Source organism: Hyperolius riggenbachi, chromosome 4 (assembly GCF_040937935.1).
Source record: "Hyperolius riggenbachi isolate aHypRig1 chromosome 4, aHypRig1.pri, whole genome shotgun sequence".
NCBI lineage: Eukaryota > Metazoa > Chordata > Amphibia > Anura > Hyperoliidae > Hyperolius > Hyperolius riggenbachi.
The window spans coordinates 35257741-35277110 of NC_090649.1; the positions used below are offsets into that span (position 1 = coordinate 35257741).

Here is a 19370-nt window from a genome sequence, read left to right on the forward strand (position 1 = left end):
GAGCCTGAGAAATCCTCCTGCGCGGCATAGCCCGAGCTCAGCTCGGGCTTACCGCCCAGGAGGTTAATAGGTGAACCCTGTGCAGCAGGACTCTTGGCGGCTCCTAGCCAGTCATGGAGAGCAGGAAGAAGTTTTGTTGGACACATCAAGAAGGTTACATTTAGAACAGAATAAAAAAAAAAGATAGTAACTTTGCAGGAAAAAAATCCTATATTTATTTTGCATGCTGTCATACTGTGACATACTTTGAAATAAATGCAATTTTGAATACCAATCTTGTACAAACAGACAGACCCATAACAGAAAACAATTTGCAAGGCATAAATCATCTGTATTGTAGTAGTACATTTTTTTGTGATTTTGTGTTATATTTGTATAGATTGCAGAAGCTAGCCATAGAGTGATCAGTGCCACAAGAAGATGGACCACTGTTTAGCAATGGGGGAATTCCACTTTTGTTACGAGAATTGTTATGAACTGATATCAGCGCTAGAGAAGTCTTTTTGTAATTAAATTTTTTTTTTTTTTTTAATATGATCTTTCCATTTCAGTTTTGCAGTCTGCTACGGAGAATAGGAGCATCTTAAAAAGTTGTGGTCAAAAATGGACTCAATTGTTATTTATCCAACACATAAGCTATTAAAGAGAATTTGGCGGCCAAATCTCACTTTACAATGGGAGTGCTGGTTATGATGAGGGGATAGAGGAATTGGTACGATTACATTTCAAGCTGTGTTGAAGTTATATGAAGGTATTTTCTGTCCCTGGGATCCCGATGCTGCAGCTATGCTCTGTGCTCCTCTTGCAGAGCACAGAGAGGAGGGCAAGGGGCAAGAGGGGAGGTAGGGAGAGGCAGTGAATAGGCACAGAGATTCAAAGAAGGGGCTGCATGGCGGCTATCATGTAGCTAGCTCTAGGCTAGCGTCATGATTTTTTTTAAAAAAATAATAAATTTACAGTGCTGCGCTGCCCCCCTGCCAGTTTTTAATAGACCGCCAGGAGGGTTAATGGCATCTTTGCAGGGGCGTAACAATAGACCCTGCAAGGGATTCAGCTGCAGGGGGAGGGGGGGAAGCAGTGACATTATGGAAAGGAACAGAGGGATGGCAAGGGAGCAGATAGACTATAGTGTAAAAAAAAATACTTTGTCCATTTGCCTCAGGTACACCTTAACCTTCTGGGCGTTACGGACGAGCTCAGCTCGTCCAGTAACGCCGCAGTGCACCGCTCATGCCCTGGTGGGCCAATTTGCACAATTTTTTTTTTTAAACACGCAGCTAGCACCTTGCTAGGTGTGTGTTTGTTGCGATCACCAATGCTGCAGACCCCTTGCGCAGCCTGGCCAATCACCGCCAGGCTGCGCTATGGGGTGGATCGGGACTCCCCCTGACGTCACGACATTGATGAAGTCATCGCGATCGTCACCAGGGCAACAGGGGAAGCCCATACAAGAAAATCCCGTTCAGAACAGGTATTTGGGTATTTGCGCCGGCGGCGATCGGAGGGGTGGGTGGGAAAACGAAGGGAGGGGTAAGCATGTAGCTAGCGATAGGCTAGCTACGTGTTAAAAAAGAATTAGCTTCAAAAAACCCTCCTGTGGCCGTGCGCCGAAAAAAAATCAGAACGCCAGGGAGGTTACGTTCCCCCACCAGTGGCAGTGAACCCAAATTAACCCTCATAATGTCTCATGATCATTACTTCATCCAGGAGGCAGAATCACTTTAACACTGCTGCTGGTGAATCCATACGTTGCATGACGTTTTGATTGGCTTACCCCAACTACTCCTTTTTGGGAACGAGTTTATTTATTTATTTATTGCATTTATAAAGCGCCAACATATTACGCAGCGCTGGACATTAGTTTAGGTTACAGACAATATTTAGGGGTGACAATTGTTAAATAGACACTGAAGCGAAAAAAAAAATATGCTATATTGAATTGGTTGTGTACTATGAATAATTTCTAGAAGTTTAGCAGCAAAGAAAATATTCTCATATTTTTATTTTCAGATATATAGTGTTTTTTCTAACATTGCATCATTCTATAATATGTGCAGATTACACAACACTCAGCATTCAAAATGATTCTTTCAGAGCAGTCTGTGAACTAATGACCTCTCCTCTGGCAGAGAAAAAGTAAATAGTTCAATAACACTTGAGATAATAAAAGTCAGATAACAGCCCTCTCCAAGACTTTGAAAGTCGCAGAGCTTGATTGCTTTTTTGCATAGAGATAACAACTGGAGTTTCTTAACTCTTCCTGTACTGGAAACAATTAGACTGATGTATCTGATCTTAATGTTTTATTTCTTAGCTGTACTACACATACAAATCATAATATCATAATTTTTTTTTCCGCTTCAGTGTCTCTTTAAATTGTCTCTTTTTCTTTCCTCAACAAGGTGGGAGCGTGATATTATAATGCCATCCTGGTAACTAATATAATGTGTCCTCCTCAGTTATGGGTTCTAATGGGGCGTTACATGATAAACCCTGACTTCCCTAGCACTGACAAATTGTATAACATATTTATTTATTTATTTTGTTATCGGACACTAGTACTAAAGGCATTGTCCTGTAAAAAGACCTTCTTGAAAACAGCGAATGCAATTATTATCTGTGCAACGGTATAAAGTCATCCTATTATTGAGCGCCCCCCAAGCCTGCCAGATTTCAGTAGGGCTTCTGTCTATATCTTCACTATACACATCCCTGAAAACAAAAGCCTTATTGCCTTCGGCTATCCCGTTAAATACATCAAGCTCATTGATAATATTATATGGACGCCGCTCGTTGACACATCTGGTTAAACATGGAGAATAAAGGGAGTAGAACACAACACATCCAGCTCGTGAGCCTCTGTTCAGCAGATTCTGAACCGGAGATGGGGCTCTATTCACACTCTCCAACAGGCGATATTCAGCGTGGTTCCTTGGTGTTTCATTACTGTACGATGCCGCCACAATCCTACGTCCTTCATAAATCCCGTAATTACGCACGGTGTTACGCAAATCATTTAGCTGTCTCTGGTTCAGAGTTAAAGCTTCACGGATGGTATTTTCATTTAGCTGTCTGCATTCAGTGGCTGCCAACTTCACCACAAAGGCATATTGAAAGGTGAAATGCCCGCTGTAAATATAATGACATAAAACATGTAAATTCAGCATGCAAGCTTTGAATTAAACAAGCAACATCAATTTACTAAGAATATTTTTGCTCAGAAAACAGTGGCAGCTCCAGCTTAAAGTTTTTTAGGAGGGCACAAAGGGAGCACATTGGCTTACTGGTGGGGAACATTTGGGTGATCAAAATCAATGTTTGTATGGCGAGCATTAGATATTTTTTGCCTCAGATGATAAAATGAAGGCTAACTAGTTTAGCAATGATAGGAGCCAAAGGAAGGTGCTTACAAGAAGAAGAAAAGATACCTACAGATGTACTTGGCTAGTTTGCTGGCATGCTTTAATCCTTACTTGCTAGCAAGCTGCTCCTGTGTGGACAGATCACAGACAAATCATTCCAGCCCCCAGCCTGTGTCTCACCGCTCTATAAGCAAGGGGAGGTGGAAGAGGCAAGAGGGATAGAAACATGGAGAGCTCTTTTTTATAGACCCTATCCTGTTCACTGTATGCTGCTTGGGCCTGGAAACAGTTAACTGTATGTTACTGAGCAGGGGAAGGGGGGTGTTGGCACTCAAAGGAGCACAGTGATTCCCGTTGGGGAGGGGGGTGCCCCAGCATGCTTCGGTGTAGCACCACCCATGGTGGAAAATAAGCAGGCCGTCTCTAGTGTGGTTGGTGAATGGTTAATTTCTCTCTCTCCCTATTAAAGGAATACTATCAAAGTTTACTTTTTTTTCCTCTAAATACCTTAAACAGGTAGAAGGGAGGACTGATGACTTCTAGTCATAGTAAAAGGGGGAAAAAAATCCTTCCTCTTATCTGATCTCTGGAGAGATAGGGTGTCGGGGGAGGTGACAGGCTGCAGGCGGGCAGCTGTAACACTCTTTCATTCACTCACTGTCCTGCTTGTATAAACAAAGCATCATGCTATGCTGAGAGGAGTGTGTTGTGGGCAGGCGGATTTCATTCAATGATCCACCCAGCCACACCACAGTACCGGCGTCAGCCAGTGGAGGGCCAAAATTAAATTTTGCAAATGCAAAATTTTGCATAAAAATTTGCAGTTTTTCATCGTAATTGTAATGTGCAATTTACGGGAGAATGCGTAATAAATTACGTATGAACCGTAATTATGTATCAAAACTTTACGTAACTTCGTAATTATGCAAAATTACGGTTCATTACGAAATTAGTCATTTAGTAGGTTTTGACATGTATTATGTTGATGTATGCATACAAATTTCCGCACATAAATTATTTTTGTGTAGACGTGCATGCGCAGTTTAATGCGTATGTTTATAAGCATGAATAGACGCATGAATATATTTAGTATGCGCATTGACAAGTTTAACGCGGATATTCACACATAAGTAATGCGTAATTACGTTACGCAATTACGTTTACACGCGAAGTACCGTAGCCGTAATTACGCAATAGCTGTAAAGCGGAAAATACTAAGTGAAGTTTTATTGCAAAGTTTTTCGATGCGAAACGAAGTTTTTGGCCATTACAACCACCACTGCTGTCAGCATAGCATGGTGCTTTGTTTATACAAGCAGGACAATGAGTGAATGAAAGAGCATTCCAGCTGCCCACCCACAGCCCATCACCTCACCGGACAGCTGCCCTGCTCCTCTTTAGAGATGGCCCAAGCGGGTCGCACGTGAACTTATTCGCGCGAACAATGCAAGTTCGCGTTTGCAGTGAAACGCGTACATTAAGCGCGGTCGACTTGCCCTCTATACTAAATCATCGGGCTAAACCTTGACTCTCTACATCACAGTCAGCAGACACATGGCAGCCAATCAGGCTGCACTTCCTCCTGGAGCCCCCCCTTCTTTATATAAGGCAGCAGCGTCGGCCATGTTCTCACTCTGTGTGCTGCTGTATTAGTGAGAGAAGGGAGAGAGGTTGCTGCAGACATAGGTAAAGCTTAGTTAGGTCGCCTTGTTAGCTTGATCCTTGCTGATATTTGTTGCTAAAAACACCACCAAAACAGCTCTTTTGAGAGCTAATGATCTTGTGATGTGTTTTTTTTGTGTGTGTGTGTGGGCCACTGACAGTGCATATACAGCCCTGTGTGTCGCATCTGGCCCTTGCTAATTGCTGTACTGTGCCAGGCCCAGCACATTCAGTGCATACCTTTTCACTGCACCTGAGTGACTGCACATTGTATCATACCACCAGCAGTCACTGCATACCTTTTTAGTGCACCCGTGAGACTGCACCTAGTATCAAACCAACTAGCAGTCACTGCATACCTTTCACTGCACCTGTGTGACTGCACATTGTATTATAGCAGCATTCAGAGCATACATTTCACTGCACCTGTGTGACTGCACATTGTATTATACCAGCAGTCAGAGCATATCTTTCACTGCACCTGTGTGACTGCACGTTGTATTATAGCAGCAGTCACTGCATACCTTTCACTGCACCTGTGTGACTGCACATTGTATTACACCTGGCAGTCAGTGCATACCTTTCACTTGAATGGATGGCAGACTTACCCTACGTAACAGATTCTCATTATAGGATTTCAAGTGTATTCATCTCATCATTATACAGCAGTCAGTGCATACCTTTCACTGCACCTGTGTGACTGCACATTGTATTATACCAGCAGTCAGTGCATACCTTTTCAGTGCACCTGTGTGACTGCACATTATATCATAGCACCAGCAGTCAGTGCATACCTTTCACTGCACCTGTGTGACTGCATATTTTCCTTTCACTTGAATGGATGGCAGACTTGCGCTCCATAACAGATTCTCTTTGAAGGAACTGCACAGAGAGCAGAAAAAGTAATTTAAAAAAATAGATGTAAGCTGTAACAAAAGAGATGTCCCGAACAATTTGCACTCTTATAAACTTATTTGCGCAAACAATGCAGGTTCGTGTTCGCATCGGATTGTAAACTTTATGCTGGTTCGACCCACCCCTATACTACATCATTGAGCTACACTTTGACCCTCTACATCACAGTCAGCAGACACATGGCAGCCAGTCAGGCTGCATTCACTCCTGGACCCACCCTTATATAAGGCAGCAGCGTTGGCCATGTTCTCTCACTCTGTGTGCTGCTGTATTAGTGAGAGAAGGGAGAGAGGTTGCTGCAGACATAGGGAAAGCTTAGTTAGGCTCTTGTTAGCTTGCTCCTTGCTGATATTTGTTGCTGAAAAGCACCACCAAAACAGCAGTTTTGAGAGCTAATGTTCTTGTGATGTGTTGTTGTTTTTGTGTGTGTGTGTGTGTGTGTGTGTGTGTGTGTGTGTGTGCCCCACTGACACTGCATATACAGCCCTGTCTGTCACAGCTGGTTCTTGCTAATTGCTATACTGTGCAGGCCCAGCACATTCAGTGCCTAGTGTGACGCTGCACATTGTATTATAATACCAGTCACTTCATACATTTCACTGCACCTGTGTGACCGCATGCTGTTTTATATAGCAGTCACTGCATACATTTCACTGCATCTGTGTGACCGCACGCTGTTTTATATACCAGCAGTCAGTGCATCCATTTTCACTGCACCTGTGTGACTGCATATTGTTATACCAGCAGTCAGTGCATACCTTTCACTGCATCTGTGTGACTGCACACTGTATTAGTCCAGTCAGTGCATACCTTTCACTGCATCTGTGAATACACATTGTATTATACCTGGCAGTCAGTGCATACCTTTTACTTGAATGGTGTAATGATCGGTGTCAGCACACAGAGAGAATCTGATTATTGGTGATCTGCAGTATTACCAATAATACAGATATATACCTGATTATTGATGATCTGCAGAATCACCAATAAAACAAGTATAACTAACCTCTGGACACCTGATAAAGTGTAAGTGTTTGGTGCAACAGTATATGAGCCAGTGATTCCCTGACTGCTGGGAATCAGACTCTACTGCAGTCAAAGGACTCCTATGAGATAGAGTCCCTGACTGGATTGCAGAGAGGTCCCTTTGAGGGACAGGGAGTCCCTGCAGATACTGGACACCCCACCAGGGGGGGGGGGGTGTCCCCGGTAGTACTGAGGGACTGAACACCCAAGGAGTGAGTGACTGACAGCTAGAGAGGTCGGCCAGGCCGGGTCGGCAACACACGAGCAGATAAGGTACAGAGACAGAAGGCTGATTTAGTAACCAGGGACAGGCAGGGTTGGCAACAGGTAATCAGATATGCGTAGGTATCGAATCAGAGAGCAGAAGGAGGGTCAAGAGGAGAGCAATAGGTCATAACAGATATAAAGCAGAGGCCTAGTCTAGAGTGTGAGGTCTGTGGTCTCAACACCCAGGAACTGGTCTAAAGAATAACACAGCAATGACACAGTATCCCTAATCTTGGGTGTGAGGTCCGTGGTCTCAACACCCTGGAACTAGTCTAAAGTATAACACAGTAATGACACAGTAATAACACAGTAATCTGGCTAAGTGTGGATTCCCAGGTCCACCTGATTCAACCACACTGTTGGATCTGACTATGGTCTGAGTGCTAACACATAAGCATTCGCAACGGCAGACAACCAGCAACTGACAGGGAAGTATATATAGCAGAGCGCTCCTCTGCGCCGCCCAGTCCCATACAGCCAATCACCTGCTGCGCTGGGATCAGCTGATCGTCCAGATCAGCTGATCCCTCTCCTATTGGCATAAAGGGCTTGCCTGTTAGCGCGCGCACGCGTAGCTCTCCATCTGTGTGCACTACTAGGCTTAGACAAACCAGGCGCATGCTGCTGCGGAGAAACCACCGGTCTGAACGCGGCACCAGCCGCCTCGCTGTCAGACCACACGGCGGTGTCTCCGCAATCCATTACAGTGCCCCCCCCCCCCCCCCCGAGGAGTGGACTCCGGACACTTCCCACCAGGCTTCCCAGGATGTTAGTCATGAAACTCCTTCTTTATTTCTTCCGCATGCATGCAAGAATCTGGCACCCAAGATCTTTCCTCTATGCCATATCCTTTCCAGTGGACCAGATACTGCACTGAGTTCTGCACTAAGCGAGAATCCAGGATCTTTTCAATATCATACTCCGGTTGGTAATCCACCAACACGGGGGGGGGGGGGGGGGAGGGAGAGGAATCCACGTGTACTGCTGGCTTTAAAAGAGACACATGGAATGATCTCACACCTCTCATACTGGCTAGGAGATCAATCGCGTAAGTGACATTATTGATTTTCTTGGACACTGGAAATGGTCCTATAAATCTAGGGCCCAGTTTGGGTGACAGTTGTTTCAAGACCAAATGTCGAGTGGATACCCACACCAAATCTCCTGGAGAGAACTTCCACTCTATGGACCGTCTTTTATCTGCCTGTCTTTTCTGGGTTTGGAAAGCTTTCCCCAGATTCCTCTTAACCATTCCCCAAATCTCCTTTAGAGCCCTCTGCCAATCTTCCAGGGCTGGGAATGGTGTAGATGCAACCGGCAAAGGAGCAAACTTAGGTGATCTTCCTGACACTACCTGAAATGGGGAAAACCCAGAAGAGGAGCTTTTCAGGTTGTTGTGCGCAAATTCCGCAAACGGCAAAAATTTTACCCAATCGGATTGCGCATCTGCAACATAGCACCTGAGGAACTGTTCCAGGGATTGGTTAACTCTCTCGGTCTGGCCGTTGGTCTGTGGGTGGTAGCCTGATGAAAATGCGAGATCCATGTCTAACTGATGGCAGAAGGCTTTCCAAAACTTTGAAACAAATTGGACTCCCCGATCTGACACTACATTCTCCGGAATGCCATGTAGCCGGAAAATGTGCTGGTTGAAGAGATCAGCCAATTCCTGGGCCGAGGGGAGTCCTTTCAAAGGGACAAAATGAGCCATCTTACTGAATCTGTCCACTACCACCCAAATAACCGTCTTGCCCTCAGACCGAGGGAGCTCAAAATCCATGGAGACATGGGTCCATGGTTCACTCGGAACTGGCAAGGGCTGTAAGGTGCCAACAGGGGCCTGACAAGAGGGTTTACTCCTTGCACACACTGCACACTCTCTTACAAACTCCTTACAATCTGTTGCTAATATAGGCCACCACGCACATCTGGCCAGTAAATCCTGAGTTCTGGTGGCCCCGGGATGACCAGCATTCTTGTGGGAATGAAACAATTGCAAGAGTTGTAAACGGAAAGGCAGTGGTACAAACATGACCCCATCAGGCTTCCCCTCTGGAACATCCTGTTGGTAAGGACTCAGAGTGACTGTCCAATCCCTCCAGGTCTCCGTGGCTGCCAGAACTACCTTCTGAGGTAGGATGGTCTCAGGGGCTGAGGGCTGTACTGTCTCAGGTTCAAAACACCTGGATAAGGCATCAGCTTTGATGTTTTTACTACCAGGGGTATACGTAATTACAAATCTGAATCTTGCAAAGAACAGGGACCACCGGGCCTGGCGGGGACTAAGTCTCTTAGTACCCTCTATGTACTCCAGATTCTTATGATCTGTATAAACTGTGATAGTGTGTTCTGCACCTTCTAGCCAGTGTCGCCATTCCTCAAAGGCTAACTTGATGGCTAAAAGCTCCCGGTTGCCTGTGTCGTAGTTTTTCTCTGCGGGTGAAAATCTACGGGAAAAGTAGGCACATGGGTGGAGTTTGCCCTGCAAGCCTGACCTCTGAGACAATACAGCTCCCACCCCCACCTCTGAAGCATCAACCTCCACAATAAAGGGAAAGGTGACATCAACATGTCTCAATATAGGTGCGGAACAGAACAGTTTTTTTAGTGTGGAAAAAGCCGCATGAGCCTCTGTTGACCAGTGATGAGTATCAGCCCCTTTTTTGGTGAGACTGGTGGGGGGCGAGATGATGGTAGAGTACCCCTTTATGAACCTTCTGTAGTAGTTGGCAAAGCCCAGAAATCTCTGGAGCGCCTTCAGTCCAACAGGCTGAGGCCACTCCAGGACAGCGGAAACCTTCCCTGGATCCATTGAGAGGCCAGAGGTGAAGATAATGTACCCCAAGAAGGCAACCAAGGTTACTTCGAAGAGGCATTTCTCTAGTTTTGCATAAAGCAGATTCTGTCTTAACTTTTCTAGCACAAACTTAACATGTCTGCGGTGTTCAGAAAGATTGGACGAAAAGATCAGTATATCGTCCAGATAGACTAGGACGAACTTCCCCAACACCTCCCTGAATACCTCGTTAATTAACTCCTGGAAGACGGCCGGCGCGTTACACAACCCGAAGGGCATCACTAGGTACTCGTAATGCCCGTCGGGCGTGTTAAAGGCTGTCTTCCATTCGTCACCATCTCTGATACGCACCAGATTGTATGCACCTCTCAGATCTAGCTTTGAGAAAATCTTGGCGTTGGTCACCTGAGTGAACAATTAAAGGTAAAGGGTAGCGATTTTTCACCGTGATCTTATTTAGGCCTCTATAATCAATGCAAGGACGAAGGCCTCCATATTTTTTCTTTACAAAAAAGAATCCTGCCCCTGCTGGTGAACGGGAGGGGCGGATGAACCCTTTAGCCAAGTTTTCTCTGATGTATTCCTCCATAGCTAGTTTCTCAGGCCCAGACAGATTATAGAGGTGACCCCTGGGAGGCATACAACCAGATCTCAAATCAATGGGACAATCGAAGGTACGGTGGGGGGGAAGTTTATCTGCCGACTTGGGACAGAAGACGTCAGCAACTTCTGCGTATTGATTTGGCACACCTTCTACCTGAATGCTGGTATTACCCACGGTTACTTTCGCTAAACAATGTTGATAACAATGGTTCGACCAGCTCGTTAGCTGACCTGAGACCCAGTCTATCTGAGGAGAGTGAAGTTGTAACCAGGGCATGCCAAGAATGACGGTGGAGGTTGCCATATGCAAGACCAGAAATTGCAGATTCTCCTCATGCAGTACCCCAACACTGAACTTTACATTCGGAGTACGGGACAGAGGATGTCTACTCTGCAGAGGAGAGTCATCTACAGCAGTGACCAAAATCGGTTGGTCCAATGGGAGTATAGGAATTCCCAATTTTTTTTGCAAACTCGTAATCTATAAAGTTAGCTGCTGAACCAGAGTCAACAAAACTTCAGTGGTAACAGTCTGACCCTTCCATGTGACAGAACAAGGAAGGAGTAAACGATTGTTGTCTAGAAGTAAAGACTGCGCACCTAGGGCATTACCTCTGACTACACCTAGGCGGCAGCATTTCCCGACTTCTTGGGGCAATTCTGCACTCTATGGCCCTCCTCTGCACAGTATAAACAGAGCTGTTCTGTTTTCCTGCGATTCCTCTCCATCCGTGTCAACTTGGACTGACCAATTTGCATTGGCTCTGGCGGAGGTGAGACGGGTGGAGGAGAGGCGTAAGAGACATATCTGACCACGCTCTTACCACGGGTTTGCTTCTGATACCATAAACGGCGATCAACCCGTACTGCTAAAGAAATTGCCTCATCGATAGCTTTTGGTTCAGGGTGTCCCAACATCAACTCTGAAACTGCGTCTGACAACCCTGATAAAAAACAATCTAACTGTCACGCTTGGAGGTGTATTCTCCACGGTCAGCTCGTGATGCATAAGCTGACGTGAAGGAGGTACACACACCAGCACAAGGAATCAGGATATCCCCAGTTTAGTGGAGGGGAGGACTGACTCCAACAGGAGATTGTGGCGCACAGAGCCGGTGCAGATCTGACAGCCACAAACAATGCTTTCGCTATAACGTCTCAGCGCAAAGTAGCGCTGAGCGCACAAACCAGAACTGAGGAGATCAGGACAGGTAAACAGAATGAACGCTTGCTAAACTAGCCACTACTTAGTGACAGCAAGCGTCCACAATAACACAGACTGGAATGAGGTAGCCAATGCGTTAGCAGCAATGGCGTGCCTCACAAAGACAGGACAGGATAGTCAGAAAATAGCAGGATCAAGATAGATGAACGTAACACAGATAAATATACAATAAGTATGATTTCCTAGCGTATTACAATTACAGCTATCAATGAAACTATTTGTAACGTCTGACTAACATATGTATATATCGGCAATGAACCGATATATGACATAAGCAGGAACTCTGACTAAGACTAGAGTAATACAGGGAACAGGACTCAGAAGGATTCGCTATCTCTTCGCAGAGATGAACGCAATCCACAAACAGGACCAGGAACAGGATAACTAGCTCAGCGTGCTGGAACGCTGACTAACGGAATACAGGATATAAACAGTTCGTGTACGTATATATCAGCGACACTGATGTATCAACGTAACACGAATACAAGGAAAATAATAAACGTGCAAGTATGCGTATATATTGGCGATGAACCAATATATGACACAAGACAAGCAAAGTAACAACTTCTAGAAACAAGAGCAGAACTAGGAGGACTCGCTGACCCCTTCGCAGGAGTCAGCGCAGTCCACACGGACTAGGAACGAGGTGGGGCACGGGCAGAGTAACAGACAGGATCTGAGACTATGGTAGCCCATGAGACATTGCAGGAAGCAGTTCTTTATACTGAGGTCATCCAATGGGAGCAGACCTGCAGATTCCCACACAAGTGAATGGTAATTAATCACAGGCTGATAGCAGGAAAAGGCAGACAATGATATGCAGCCTGCAGGAAAGGGACTGCCCCTCCACTGCAGCAGACAATGTTTGTTTACACAAGAGCATGTTAAACTGTCATTAATTTCAGAGTGACTGCAGATGGGATCAGCAACTAGTTTAAGTGCAAACCAAACTATGCAAGAAAATGCATGTAATGACATCAGAACTGCTTGGGTTACAATACCACTGCAGCCAGCAGTAAACGCTGCAGACAAGATCATAACACTAACAGTGCGAAAGGCCCCCACCTAGCTGACACAGACCACTTCCTGAATTCAGCTGCATAGACTTCCACTGGATCCCTGCCCTGACGTAAGGTCTTTAGCTTCCGCTCAGCAGTATAGGCAATGTCCGGATCGTCATAAATTATGGCCATGGACTTAAAAAATTCCTCTACTGATGTCAGCGCCTCATGCCCTGTCTTTAGGCTATAGGCCCAAGTTTGAGCATCTCCTGACACCAGGGTCTTAATAAATGTAATTCTCTGTGCCTCAGTTCCTGACAAGTTAGGTCTTAGTTCAAAATACGACATTATACGATTCTTAAAATTCTGAAAGTCAGATCTATGACCAGAAAATCTTTCGGGTACAGACATACGTAAGTCTGTAACTGGAGGAGATTGCACTGAATTTACAGCCGTCTGAAGGACCTGTAAGGACCCAGATAAAGCAGAGATCTGGGCCTGCTGACCGTCCAGCACTCTGATGAAATTTTCCACCGAGGTGGTGAGTGAATCAAGACGGCTGTTAAGTGCGTCCATTTTGTTTTTCATAGAAATACATATATCCAGGCACATCGCCTCTAGTTAGGACATTAAATAAATTATTAGGGAACGGGAGGTACTGAAGGGGGTGTGGCTAGAAAACAGCAAAAATCTATTAACCCTTCGCACACTCACAAGCAAATGTTCAAACAAATGCATTCACAGATTCACTCATCCAGGCACAACTGTTATCCCTACAGCTAAATTAAAAGCCAGGGTTTTAGTTCACAGAAGAATGCATTCTTATGCTTAGTCACCTATACTGCGCAGAAGTACCCAGGTAAACATAGGTGTCCTAACTCTGGCCCTGTAACATGCATAGTGCAGACATGCAAACACATTCATTGCATCAAACCTATCAATGGATTAGGAGCACACACCCTAACTTCCTCTCCTGGGAAAGACGGTGCATCTTACCAATCGCACAAGGGAGCTAACGTTATGTGTCCATGTGCACCATGCGCATACACCAGCATAAGCTGTGTGCATGCTGACAAACACATACAGGGGAAGGAGGGAGTGCACTGAATTAGACCCTAGCCACAGGGGTCAGTAGTAAAAATAGAAATACATATATCCAGGCACATCGCCTCTAGTTAGGACATTAAATAAATTATTAGGGAAAGGGAGGTGCTGAAGGGGGTGTGGCTAGAAAACAGCAAAAATCTATTAACCCTTCGCACACTCACATGCAAATGTTCAAACAAATGCATTCAAAGATTCACTCATCCAGGCACAACTGTTATCCCTACAGCTAAATTAAAAGCCAGGGTTTTAGTTCACAGAAGAATGCATTCTTATGCTTAGTCACCTATACTGCGCAGAAGTACCCAGGTAAACATAGGTGTCCTAACTCTGGCCCTGTCAGCTGTCAGACCGCGCGGTACCGTGATGTTGAAAGGCAAGTGGTGTCACACAGCATTGGATTAAGGGTCCATCTGACCACAGATGCCTGGTCTGCAAAGCACAGTCAGGTACATTACTTATACAGCACATTGGGTCCTTCCTTGGATGTGTGGTGGTAGCCGATTCTCAGGCTCCCACTCCGGACTGGAATCGAACCCTGATTCCCCGGCCGTTACCTGTGGTCACCATGGTACTGAGAAAGTAAAATGGAAACTTTATCATACGGTTGAATGAATGGCAGACTTGCCCTCCATAACAGATTCTCGTTAAAGGAACTGAACACACAGCAGAAAAAGTATTTAAAAAAAAATAGATGTAAGCTTTAACAATGGTAGATAAAGAACCATCGAAAGTTTATAAGGCAGTCAGACATTATCTGACATCACTGAGGAAGAGCAATCACGACATGGTGCGCACCAGTCCAGCATGGCCGTCACTACACAAACAGCTGTTTTTGGTGCGTTACACAGTGAGTTTGGTCTGTCAGTGTGAAGCAGTACACTTATTACACAACCTGATTGATGTCTACACACGCAAGATGTTTTCAAGCACTTTATGCCTCCAATTTAGGAATGCAATGTGATTTCTGCCCTTTAGGGATTATAACCCTGCCGTGCGTCAAATCCGTAATTTTCCCCAGGACTTTTAGCATGTATCCCACTCTGCCATGCCCCCCTCCAGGTGTTAGACCCATTGAAACATCTTTTAAAATCACTTTTGTGGCCAGAAACAGTGTTTGTAGTTTTGAAAGTTCACTTGCCCATTGAAGTCTATTGCGGTTCGGAACGTTCACCGGTTCGCAAACTTTTTCGCAAGTTCGCGTTCGCAATTCGCAAACTAAAATCTGCGGGTTCACGACATCTCTATTTAACAATGGTAGAGAAAGAACCATCAACAGTCTGAGCAGTGATGAACCCCTGTACTACTGGGTGTGCAGGCTTGACCTGTGGCCAGAGCTGTCACAATTTGCCATCCAACTTCTGTCTTGCCCTGCCTCAAGCATCCTGTCAGAAAGGACCCTCAGTGCAGCTGGAGTTATTGTCAGTGAGAAGAGAAGTCGCCTAGGTCAAAAAAGTGTTCATTATCTCACCTTTATCAAAATGAATGAGGCATGGATCCCGGAGGGCTACTGCCTGCCCAAAGACTAAGTCAGTCCCCACATAGCATCTCTGCCTGCCGGCCACTGCTGCCTGTCCCAAAACTAAGTCTGTCCCCTCACAGCATCTCTGCCTGCAGGCCACTTGACTGCCTTCTCCGCCACCACCAACAGGGTACAGGACGCCAGGTGGATTTCTGAATTTTTAACAAAGAGAATATTTTTTCTGGTGCGTGTACATGCCTGCCTAATTTTTCTGGCTGCACTGCGGCTGCAACAACAAAACAAAAGGCATATACATGTGTCAATTCCCCTTCGTGATTGTTACCTTGCTGCGGTGAAGGGGCTTGCATATCACAATGAAGCAATGACCTACAGTATATGAGTGTGTAGCGGGCACACCCAAGAAAATAAGATTGTTGCTTCACTGTGGACAGACCAAATTCGATCAGCTGGACAGTCACTGTTGTTCTGTCATTGAGCTACCTCAGCCCGACCATATGGGCTGGAAAGCCGCCATCACCTGCACTATCGCCAACGTGCGCACCAGCACAGCCATCTGTTTGCAGTGCATTACACAGTGAGTTTGGTCTGTCAGTGTGAAGCAGTACACTAATTACACTACCTGATCCATGTCTACAAACGCGAGATGTTTTCAAGCACTTTAGGCCTCCAATTTAGGTATGCAATGTGATTTCTGCCTTTTAGGTATTATAACCCTGCTGTGCGTCAAATCCGGAATTTTCCCCGGGACTTTTTGCGAACCGAAAATTGGAGTTGTGACACATCTCTACCCCTCTTTTACAGAGCCCCAGATATTATGTACCATGTTGCCTGGTATAGAGGCTGGTATAGCTCAGGGTGCGGAGCCCCATGCGGTCCGTTCTCTGAATTCTGACTATACTAGCCTGCATGGTTAAAAAAATGGGTTAAAGAGACTTGGGAGGGGAACCCCGCACTGTCTGTTTTCTTAAACTTTATATTATATGCAACTCCAAACTTGCTAGCTATTAAAGTGAACCACAGCAAAATGTCATTTTACCAAGTTTAAACATCATTTTTTTCTCTGAATATTTAAAATCAATTTTTCTCAAAAACTAAATTTTTATTTTTTTTTTTTTAGAAATGTTGAGACATGTTGTTAAATTGTGGAAAAATAAATTTCCCACTATTCTCTGTAACATATGTAGCAATTTTGTGCATTGCACGTATGGTGGCTTTGCAATTAACCAGAACTCTGTTGGATTCAGAATTTGATAATTTTGACCATCCCTACTTTAAAGCAGTGATGAGTAGAAATTACGCATATGCATAATTACACATCGAAATTGGCAATTATGCATCGTAATTGAAATGCAAAATTTTGGGAAAAGCATAATTTATTTCATATATAATTGTAAGCATACATAATTATGCATGAATTGACGCGTAATTTACATGTAATTTTGTACCAACAGCTCTTTTGAGAGCTAATCTTGTTCTTGTGATCTATTTTTTTTTTTTTTGTGTGGCCCACTTACATATACAGCCCTGTCAGTCAGTCGCAGCTGGCCTGTGGCCTTTTGGTGGTAATTCATACTGTGCCACTGCCAGGCCCAGCACATTCAGTGACTACCTGTGTGCGTGACAGGTGCACATTGTAAATAATACCCATTACTGCATATTACCTACCTACCTATTGTTCACAGTGCACCCACCTACCTGCGTGAGTTGAGCGCACGCGGAGTCATTGTGCCTGTCCGCTACCTGTCTGTGTGTGACAGGTGCACATTGCAATACCCAGTACTGCATATACCTACCTACCTGTTGTTCACAGTGCACCCACCTACCTATGTGAGCGCACACAATGTCACTGTGCCTGTCCGCTACCTGTCTGGTGCACATTGTAATACCCATCACTGCATATACCTACCTGTTGTGTTCAGTGCACCCACCTCATCACTGCATATACCTACCTGTTGTGTTCAGTGCACCCACCTACTTTCGTGAGTGCACGCAGTGTGATATACCACTCCGTGCATACCTGTTAACTGCACCTGTGTGACTGCACATTGTATTAGTCAAGTCAGTGCATACCTTTGGGAGTGTGGTGTGATGACAGCTTCTGATGGGGTTGTAGAGAGCAGAACTCCTGACTGGTGAGTTTTCCTGCACGCAATCATTGATCACAGACAGGGTCAGGACATATCAGCTCCACTAGTTCACTCTCCCCTCTCCTAAAACTGTAACACTGTTTATTGATTATACTCTGTAAATGTATGGCTTTTTTTATAGAGAATTTTATGACAGCTGCAGTCTCTGCGCTCCAGTTTAACCCCCTCCTGCCTCATTTTAGGGTGAGTTCCTGCACTTAACCACCTGAGGACTGTGTACTTAATCCCCCCCCCCCCTTTCTCCTAGTGACCAGGCCATTTTTATTAAAATAGGCCACTGCAGCTTTAAGGCCTAGCTGAAGGGCCGTACAACTCAGCACACAAGTGATTCCCCCCCTTTTCTGCCCACCAACAGAGCTTTCTGTTAGTGGGGTCTGATCGCTCCCTGAATGTTTTTTTTTTCATAAATATATATTTTTTTATACATTTTCTTAATTTCCATTGTATTTTTTTAATCCACCCTCCCTCCCTCCACCAACTACTCAATGTGATCGGCTATCATAGGCTTCAGCCTATGACAGCGGATTACTTCCCTACCTACAGAGGGGGCAGCTGTGTCACACGGCTATCCCCATTGCAGCACTGCCTTAGAATGCAGTTTCGCCATCTAACAGTCCCTAGTGGCAATCGCCGATGGGAGACTGATGGCGGAGCTCCGTCATTCAAGCAGGGATGCGCGCGCCTAATTGGCGTGGAGTGGTCCTGGGGCTGCCATGCTGCTCACGCCAATCGGCGTGGAACAGTTGTGAAGAAGTTAAATTAACCCCCTAAGTGCAAAATTGTCACTATAGCAGTAGGAGAACAGAGGCGCCAGCAGGATAAAAGTGGATAAAAACTTTAAAATTTGCTGGGAGGAAGTGGTGGACTTACCTCCATAAAGCAGACACGAAAGACTGTCTGAATAGTAGTCACATTTATTAATTAGTACCCCAAAACAGTGCAACGCGTTTCGCAGGCCCAGCCCGCTTCATCAGGCAATAAAAATGGGGACAAGACTGTAGACAAGAGACAGTACATTATGCTATAGTAAATTCTGCAAATTTGCATATTAATATATTGCATATCATAAAGCATACCATATGAAATAAATAGCTTCGTGGAGATGGCATAAAAGAGTTGGGTGTGCAAGTAGACAATAGGGGGTAGAGGCTATGGTGCTCGTGATAGTAATGGGCTATGGGGTGTTATTTTACACAGATTTGCAATGAGTGGTATTGGTAATGGAAAAGGGTATATGTCAGCAAGAGTAATGGGTAATAGAGCATTGAGAAGAGAACAGGGGGCCAGAAATACAGGGTAAAGTGTGCAAATAAAATAACATAAAGAACTCACCAGAATTTCAGCAATAGCAGGTGTAGCGCCTCAGTGAAGTGGTGAGGACGCTCAGCTCCTTATATATACAGGTTCTTGCTAAAAGGGCCAATTAGATGTATGGGAGGTATTTGGTGGGCGGGGTTAGGGTGAGTGTGCGAGCAGCCAATGGGCTCTCGCCACCTGTGTTCAGTGAATTGGGTTTTTGGGAAGGGTGGGTGGGGTTAGGGCGGGCTTGTGAGTAGCCAATGGGCTCTCGCCACCTGTGTTCGGTGTATTGGGTAGTTGGGGGGCGGATACAGGTATCATGGTTACCAAATGTGCAGCTGAATAGTGTACTAGCTGAATAGAGTACTGGTTAAGGGCACTGCCTTTGACATGGGAGACCAGGGTTCAAATCCCGGCCGGGGCATTATCTACTCATTGGTGTTTGGATGCTGTAAATGGGCAAAAGAATAAATTAAGTA

General features: G+C 45.2%; 1 protein-coding gene across 1 annotated transcript in view; it reads right to left on the minus strand.

Moving 5' to 3' along the window:
* Window positions 1–213: 213 nt before the first annotated feature.
* LOC137504606 (uncharacterized) overlaps window positions 214–19370 on the minus strand; it is a 34190-nt gene continuing 15033 nt past the window's right edge. Inside the window, exon 3 of the mRNA XM_068233190.1 lies at window positions 214–3129. Within this exon, the coding sequence (XP_068089291.1) occupies window positions 2562–3129 (568 nt within the window). The 3' untranslated portion in view covers window positions 214–2561. The remainder of the gene's footprint in view (window positions 3130–19370) is intronic.